We start from the raw sequence: 9,524 nt of genomic DNA on the forward strand, positions 1-9,524 counted from the left end.
GCATTTAGAATTTTTTTTTTTTAAATTCTTAAAACAGTGCCTTGGGTTTTCCTTGATTCCTATTGGATAGCAAGAGACAAAATTGGAACTTGTAAAATGTGTTTTTTTTCTTTTCTGAACTTTTTTAAATATTTCATTACACCAAAAATAATAATATATGCATATACCTACAAACATATTAAGTATACATAAATAAAACACAACAAAAATTGTTCTACCGCCTTTCAGTATCTAAAAAAATTTAAAATAAAATACATAAATCAACACCAAAATACAAACAATCCAACATTAACTTTAATGGTTGGCTCCATACCTCTGCATCCCAAGTTTTAAATAGCATCAGTCTCTCCAATTCAATTTTCCTTACATTTTTGTCTTTACCTTTCATGATCATTTTCTCTTGAAGATAATAATGTTCTAAGAAAAAAAAATTAAATCCTGAATATCATTTCATTTGGATGTGTCATTTCACTGTCTTTAAGCACTTGCAGCAATGTGTTGTGATAGATTTAAAGTCTTTTGTTAACTGCTCAGCAGTGTTGTCAGTGTATGCTGTCATGCTGACATCATATCTCAGGCCTGGAACAAAGCCTTCATCCTTCAATAATACTCCTCTGAAGAAGCAACGGTTAGATAGATAAATAAAAAAGTCAAATGAGTCCGTCCTGCAGTCTTCACACACCACTGAGCAGCAGGAAACATAAGGTTCACAAAAGCACAGAAGGGTGTGTTTTCTTTTTACTGCTGCAGGTGTACACACACACACACACACACACACACACACACACACACACACACACACACACACACACACACAGTAGGTTAGGCTTATCAGCACAAAAGAAAAGGAAAGCATCAGCACACTGCTATCTCTCTTGTCCCCAATTCTTCATTTATTCCACATGGACATATATGTCTGATAGCATTTCAACCATTCATGACCATTTGTAGTTCAAGAGCTGTCAATCATGTCTTCTTCAGCACCGTTTGTTGTCCAAATGCTGTCAATCACACCCATGTAGAAACAAAGAAGAATGAGGATCCAGATAGCAATGTATTCTTTTACTTTTTTTGTTTTTATCTCGTTACGTTGCGTACAAACAGAAAAATTAACTCTTATCATCAGACGGGGCAGTTTGCCAATTTACCCACCCATCCACTTCCCACGTCACCTTAACCAGATTACACGGTTTCCCAGTGTGTGTGTGTGTGTGTGCGTGTGCGTGTGTGTGTGTTTGTGTGTATGTGTGTGTGTGTGTGTGTGTGTGTGTGTGTATGTGTGTGTGTGTGTGTGTGTGTGTATGTGTGTATGTGTGTGTGTGTGTGTGTGTGTGTGTGTGTGTGTGTGTGTGTGGAAAAGGGAGGGGGGGGTGTAATCAGCTATCGCTTGTAAAGTCATCAGGCAGAACAGCCAGCTATGTAATCTAAATTTAAAAAAAAGTGTCCCCAGCTGTCAGAAGTTTTTAGCCTTCTAAAGAGAATTTTATTTTCTCAAGTTTGGTGCAATGCAGTCTACTATGGCTCGGAGGGGAGACGTGTTTCCATTTGAGGAGAAAAAGGCATCTGGCTAACAGTGTAGTGAAGGCAATAACCCTGTGCATGGCTATGGGAAAGTTGTCCTCCATCTGGATTCCAAATATAGCTGTGAGTAACGACAAGCAACGGCCACTAACCAGGACCTGGACGTTGCATTCACAATTCAGGGTGTCCATCTGGAACATGGTCTAAAATAGAGGCACTTTAAAAAGCTAGTTCAAAGAAAACTCCTTTTTTTAATAGACTTTACTTCCAGAGATTGTCACTTTGTGTATCATGGTTGTAATACCAGAGTCCAGTCTCCAGTAGGGCCTGGACAAAATTATCGATACAGATATATATCATCGTATCGTCAACATATACCTTGTAATATATGTCCATCGTGCAATACAATAATCGATATGCAGGTTCAAAATATACATTTTTAATGAATGCACTCTAAATAGATTTCCCTGCTCCCAGTAGTACTAGTCTCCTGGCCACTTTTTAACTTGGACTTGTCTCAGTCTTTGGGCCCTATCTTGCACCCGGCGCAGCATAAAGCCCGACCCAAGTGTCTTTGCTAGTTTAAGACCGACGCAGTTGTCAATTTCCCGTCCAGCGCCCACATTGTTTAAATAGCAAATGCACCTGTGCCCATCTTTGCACCCATGGGCGTTCTGGTCTTACAGGGAGGTGTGTTCAGGTGCATTCTGGGCGTATTGCTATCTTGAGGCAGCGGGAAGTGATCGCACCATTGACCAACAAAAACCTGGTCTAAAGTCAATAACGCAGCATTTCATTGTTATTTTAACAGCAAATTAGTAAAATGTGCCTAGGCTCGTGCACAGCGCGTGTACACTATGCTTGTTACACACATGGATGCGCAGCAGCACACAAACATGCAAAAGCTTAAAAAATATTACAATGTGAAATAGTATTATGATATGATCACTTCACGCACAAGCAGTTTCTTCTCCTGAAAATATCTCCTTCCTGCTTAGAAAATCCTCCTTCATAATAGCAATGGTCCAAACGCGCCTGGCTTTTAAAGGGAATGGGAGATGACACTCTGATTGGTTTATTGCATGTTATGCCCAAAATACACCTATGAATAATTAAGACACTAAGTACAACTCTTTTGAACCATGCGCCCGGAGCCTTTTTTCCGCCGTTAAACTAGCGAAAGTGGATTCGTACATACCCCTAAACGCACCTGCGACATGCTCTTCACGCCCTGCGCATAGATCGTTAAAATAGGGCCCTTAGTTTCCATTAAGACTTGTCTTGATGGGGACACGTCCTTTTCCTGGCTTACTTTCAGAGGCATTTGTTTGGTCCGCTCGGCCGTGGCTTGGTAACGTTGCATTTTTCCCGACTCATTTCCTGGTTCTCCTTCTCCATCAACAACATGAAATCAAGGAGAGGGTTAACTTCTCCTGCTCCAGACTTCCCACCGTAGTCAGAGAGAACAGGGGAGACACTTTGTTTCTCTCACTATGACTCTAGAGCAGGGGTCACCAACACGGTGCCCGTGGGCGCCAGGTAGCCCCCAAGGACCACATGAGTAGCCCTCAGGCCTGTTCTAAAAATGAAAATTGAATATTGATATTATCTGTTTCCCACCTTGTTAAGTCATTGTTGATAATTATTGATAATGAGAAATCATTAACGTGATCAGTGTCTTCACATAGATGACTATCATTAATCATTAATAATCATATATAACTAAAGGCAAACTGAGCAAATTTGTTATTTCAGAAGAGTGTATCAAACTGGTAGCCCTTCGTATGACTCAGTACCCATGAAGTAGCTCTCAGTTACAAAAAGGTTGGTGACCCCTGCTCTAGAGTCACTACTCATTCTGAAGATAATCACTGTCACTCTCTCTTACTCGCTCTACCACACACTCCCCTACACACACACATGCCGGCCCTGCTATTCTCTTAAAGAGATCAACGCACACACGAACCCACAAGCATAAACTTCAGGCCACTTACGTTGGCTACAGCGAAAGCTCTGCGTGGAGCCTCCGCAGGACAATAAATCACACTTTACTGTAAATAGAGCAGCAGCTACCTATGAAACACTGCAAAGACAGCTCCTTATTAAAACCTTACGATGCAACACATTAATTTTTTCCTCCAGCTGACACTAGACTTGCTTGGATTGGTCGTTAGAAACATGCAACCACTGTGTTACAAGAACCTCCAGAGTAGGCACAAAATGACACTTCAATCAACACTGTGATTCACAGGCAGCGCGGCCAAATAATTAGTGAGTTCAGACTAATTCAATGTTGCGTTTGTACTGGCTGTCCATCAAAAAAAAATAATACACTGGAATAATGAACAACGGTGTGCTCAGTTTAAAATTCACTGCATAACCCCTTATTTGTTTCAGGTTGTCGTGTTTTTATGATCTTTTGATTAACATGGGTGTTCAAATATGTGTTTTTGCACAGGTGGCCTTCCACATACAGCCATACAAAGGACGGACGGACCAGAGCGTGCATGACAACATCAAATACATTATTGACAAGTACGTTGTTTTTCTCTGTGCTTCCACTTTCCTCTGTGACAGATGTGTATTCTTTTCACTGCCCAGAGACTGGAGCTCTGCTTTTCATATCTGACGTTAGAAGTCTAGCGATGTGGTAAAACATGGAAGCCTGAGAAGGGAAGATGAGGAACAGGTTGTTAAATATAGATGTCTCCTCTGTGATCCTGCTGTTAATGGATCAGAAGGTAGCTTTTGCTTTGTCTTGGACCAGTCTGAATGTGTGTCAAAGGGAACCTGACTCTTTGTCTGTCTAATACCATTTGATGGCATTCAGCTTTTTCCATAACTCAAGCAAGGTGTTATATATGTTATAGCTTTAAGAGAGAGACATGGGCTGTGAGGCTAATCAGATCTAATACGATATTCAGTGGTAGTCTGATAAAAGAAAGAAGCCCATGATCTCACACTGTGACTAGGAACAAGAATAAAGACATGCCATACAAGACTGGAGTCATATCAAAGCCCTGCCTAGAGATTTATGGACTTTAAATTGCTGCCAACGTTTTCAGAAACCCACTGTGCTGACCATCTGCATAAAATGAACAGCCTGGTCTCACAGAATTATGTGAAATGATCACGAACTGTTAACACCGCATTACGTGGTGGTGGCACGGAATGTGTGAACATTCCATGTGGCCACCACGGAAAACAATGCCAATGTAAAGTCAATGAGAAGATGACGTGGCATTAAGAGCGACTACGGTAGCGAGTAGTATAAAAGACCGAAAATCCGCATAGGATGGTTGGTTGGGGTGGTGGATGGGTTAACAACACAGGACTTTAACCCAGGAGACCGGGGATTGTGTCCCTCGTGTCACGTTTCCTAAACCCAACCGTCCCGTTCTTCTTTTCCTAAACCCAACCGTCCTGTTGTTGTCCCGCGTGTCATGGAAACGTAAACCCACCCACAACCTTTTCCTTAACTTAAGGGGCCATGTTCATTTCACGGATTTCTTCTGTGGGCCCATTACGGAATTTTTTGCTATTCCTTGAAACTGCCACAGATTTTGAGTTAAGGGGCCATGTTCATTTCACCGAATTCTGTGAGATCAGGTTGAAAATGAAACAAAAATTGGAGTGACAGAAAAAGAGATGATGGTTTCAGTAAAGCATAAATATCTTTTGAATGTCTGACCCAAACGGTGAAACTTTAGTTGTGTAAAATGTGCTACATGTGGCATTTTTGCATCATTAAGTTCAAATCAAGGCAACCTTATTGTTAATTCTGCAATACGTGCCAGACATAGGCTACTGTACAGAGGAATCGAAGAGAAGTTTCTCTCCGACCCACGGTGCAATATGTACAAAAGATGAAAGATAAGTAATTTATACAATAAATAAAGTTTAAATAGCGCAAAAGTAAGGCAAACCAAACAATATAGAAAACTAAAGTTCAGTTTAAAACAGTAGTATAGGTCTAATCAAACAAGTCCACTGATAAGAAGTTTGGTTGCCTGTAGGCCTCTAGCCTGGCTAACCTATTGACTCTGGGTCACACTGATGCACGAGGCAATTCAACTGTATGTCTAAGCTTTCCATCACTAGCATGTAGTCTGTTAACTTAACTTGTTGTCATTGTTGTCCTCATTTAAAAAAGGAAAAGTGGCCGGAGCCTGCAGCCTTTTACTGCAGTTAATATCTAATTAGCCAGACTGCCTAAGACCTTAAAGCTGATTTAACTGACCAAAGTGTAATGTGAAAGGTGTTGCTCACAGGGCTCTCAAGTGTCACGCATTGAGCGTGACAGTCACTCATTTCGGTCTTTTGTCACGCACTCCCGCCACACATTGTATTTTTCACGCGGAAAAACTATTTATAATATATTTAATATGCCGCAGCGCCCAAAATTTCTCTGGCGCGCTTCTCTCGCTATGGAACCGGCAGGAATCAAGCGCATCTCCCCTGGAGTTCTTAGTTGAGCCTGTCACTTATCAGCCAATCAAAAAAAAGAAAGGGCTACACAATAGCCAATCAGAAAATAGCACTATTGTATCTGGGTAAGATTTAACGCAACAACCAATTAAAAAAAACGGGGCTCTGAGTCTGTCAGACGGTCTGAGATCTACCATATCAGCAGAGCAATCACGTAATGCACAGCAGACTATGGTGCAGGTGGATTATTTTCTCAAATATAGTGACTATTATAACTTTATTTTTCTCAAAATATCACGACTCCTCCAAATCTCAGAGAACACAGATATATTTTGAATGTGCACAAGGTTTTGAACATGAGCAGAAATCTTGCTCAAACTTAACAATATTACAGTCCAGAGGTTTATTAATAAATTAAAATGAATTAATGTATCATTAAGGTGAATAATTGTATATTTAAGGAGGTTACTTCCTCAACAAAAGATGCAAAAGAGAAGGGAAGAGTAAATTATGCCTAGGCGACGTGTGTGGTGACTCAGATATAATTAGAAAAGTCGATCTACAGGAGAATAAATAGATGAAAACAATACAGAATGCCTGAGAGCCTTATTGCAATATATTCCATTATGTTTTTATATTTGGATTGTAATCTGTTTCCCTTTACATAAAGATATTTCCAGCATAAACTGATTCAGAAAAAGGTAGAAATAAGTGCATACAAATTCACCAGAATGCAGGAAATGAAGTATTTAATGCTCAAAATGTTGTGGGGGGGACCCCCAGACCCCCCGCATCATTAGTCAACATGCGAATAGAATGTCACTCTTGCCTGTCTTCAAAACTTGAGAGCCCTGTGCTCATAGTGGTGAACCCACAGAGGATTATCCCCCGACTGCAGTTCCCCTCAGTTCAGCCTCGCATTGCCAGACCTAGCTCCACAGCGCTACGGAGTAAAGTCTGGCTCCTCCACATATACATAGGAGAAAAAAAACGCTGTGGGTTGTTGGCATTTCTTTAAACCAATTAAAATCATATTGGGCGCTAAACTCCTGACGCAGCGACTGTGGCTCTACAAAATAGTCTAAGGAAGGAACTTGTTTTAGTGGAACATTTGCACCCCGCAAAAGAAAACGCCACATACAATATTAAATGAAGTTAACTGTTGACACAATACAGTAACGTGAGTTATTTAAATTAGCTGATACATGGTTAAACCTCATTAGCTCTTAGCAGTGTACTCTTTCTCCGTGTGTACTTTGTCCATTGCAAATCGGTCCCAAAACATCCAAGTTAGAAAGTAAATGCCGTAAACATATTCTTTGTAAATCTTTACAATCATTTCCCGAAAGAACCAAGCAGACCTGCCTTGTTGCGCGATCCAACTTTTCTTCAAAACTTGCCATTTTTACCGCGTAGCTTGCTAGTTCGGAGGTTCTGGTTGTTGTTTCCTGAGGCAAATGGAGTTTAGAACGGCAACACAAAAAAGCGGAAGGTGAGGGACATCTAGCAGCACCCGAACTATCCAGTAAATGAACAGTCAGCAATCCAGACTACCCTTAGCTCTGTGAAGCTATTTAGCATCTTTATGCTAATTGTTTTGGTTTTGATTTTGTCTTATCAACCTCGTTTCCAGTTTTTAGAAAACAAACTCTGTTAAACCCCCTGTACATTATCTGCAAAGCTCTAAACAGTAGTCAAAGTTAGCTGGAACAGGTATTTTGCTCAGAAGTTGGTGGAGACCAAAACAGGGCTAAAAAGAGAGTGAATACATTTGTCATGTCACTAGAGACACAACTTCAAATGAATGCTTATGTTGCTCTGTGTCTACTGGATGTCTATAAAGGCAAATGTTCATGTTTCCTGACTACTAAGTTGCAGTTCCCTCCCCTAATAGTGTTAAAGCCCCTTTGTGTAGGATTTGGACATTCCTAACTTTCTGACTTTGGTGACTCCTAGTGGTGGTAAAAAACTACAAAGACCCCGTAGCCGCACACAACAAAGCAAAGCAAGCCACCGATTATCCTTGTCACCAATCCATGCCTATTGTAACAGCTTGAAATTCTCCCTCTTATTTTTCTTAGGTATGGAAAGCATGGCGCCTTCTACAGATTCCGATCCAGCACAGGGCGAGTCCTGCCTCTGTTTTATGTCTATGACTCCTACCTGACACCACCAGAGTCCTGGGCGGAGCTTCTGAAGACTAAAGGCTCCCACAGCATCAGAGGCACGCCTTACGACGGCGTTTTCGTCGCCCTCATTGTGGAAGAGCGCAACAAACATGACATCCTAGCTAGCGGCTTTGATGGCATATACACCTACTTTGCCTCCAACGGCTTCTCCTTTGGCTCATCTCACCAGAACTGGAAAGCCATCAAGGCCTTCTGCGATGCAAACAATCTGCTATTTATTCCCAGTGTTGGTCCAGGGTACGTGGACACAGCTGTCCGGCCATGGAACAACCATAACACCAGGAACCGGGTGAACGGACGTTACTACGACACATCCTTGCAGGCAGCGTTGTCCGTCAGACCAGAAATCGTCACCATTACTTCCTTTAACCAATGGCACGAAGGCACGCAGATAGAGAAGGCTGTACCCAAGAAAACAGTGGCCCGTTTGTACCTTGACTACCGACCCAACCAACCAGACCACTACTTAGAGCTTACGCGCCAGTGGGCCGAGAACTTCAACAAGGAGAAGGACAAATGGCTGATGTGAACATGGCTTTGTTTCCCTGGTAGATGCCCTGAGCATGCCCAGAAATGACATTAAGTCAGATCCCTGATGCCCCTTTATGTTCCACAACCTACCAGTTTTTCCCCAACTCTGAGCACTTCCGATGAGATTTTCTCTAAATGTTCACTCTACCCTTACAGCTATTAATCACTTGCATTTTTTTTGTACAGGTTAATAATGTCACTAATATGTTGAAGCTACAATGTCACAATGATGGACAGATCATCATCGTTACCCGATTACAACTCGGTTTGCGGAATCAAGAAATTGCGTCCATGTACAGTAACTCTGCTCTGTAGGGTCTTTTTTCTTATTTTCTTATGATGAAAGACAGTTTTTTCCTGTAATTCTTTAAAGACGAATTAAAATGTGTGTCTGTTTACTGTGGTGAATCAGTAGCGTCACTGCACAAGAAAACTAACTACAAAGAAAAGTTAGAGATGATCAAAGAAGTCTGCACAAAGCCCTGGGTTGCAGGAATGTGGTATTCCAGTCAATTACTTCAAACAGAGTCTAATATATAAATTGAATTTGTTTACAGATGATGAAATAATTAGTGTGTGTGCTGAATAGAAAAGATGAGGCAGAAGTAGAAGCTGCTGAAAGCTTCTACAGCTGGTCTTAATTATAGGTGCTAGTGGGTTAGGGTCCTTTGTAACATTTTTGTAATTGGTTTATCTTAGTCCACACTGTGCAATCGGGGTTCAAAAACAAAAGACACACGGACTCTCAAGTACTTGATTGAACAATTGATTGAGTTTTTTTAGTCGGACAAAGGATTCAGAAGCAGAGGAAATCTGTACAAACCTTTAAGCTTAAATGATAATTCGGGTTTATTG

General features: G+C 41.2%; 1 protein-coding gene across 1 annotated transcript in view; it reads left to right on the forward strand.

Annotated features, from left to right (window-relative positions):
• The window catches only part of si:ch211-30b16.2 (glycoprotein endo-alpha-1,2-mannosidase-like protein), a 30,181-nt gene extending 21,114 nt beyond the window's left edge, over positions 1 to 9,067 (forward strand). The window contains exons 4-5 of the mRNA XM_031278852.2: positions 3,980 to 4,056; positions 8,031 to 9,067. Coding sequence (XP_031134712.1) covers positions 3,980 to 4,056; positions 8,031 to 8,667 — 714 coding nt within the window. The 3' untranslated portion in view covers positions 8,668 to 9,067. The remainder of the gene's footprint in view (positions 1 to 3,979; positions 4,057 to 8,030) is intronic.
• The last annotated feature ends 457 nt before the right edge of the window (positions 9,068 to 9,524 follow it).

The sequence above is a fragment of the Sander lucioperca genome, chromosome 16 (assembly GCF_008315115.2).
Source record: "Sander lucioperca isolate FBNREF2018 chromosome 16, SLUC_FBN_1.2, whole genome shotgun sequence".
Lineage (NCBI taxonomy): Eukaryota > Metazoa > Chordata > Actinopteri > Perciformes > Percidae > Sander > Sander lucioperca.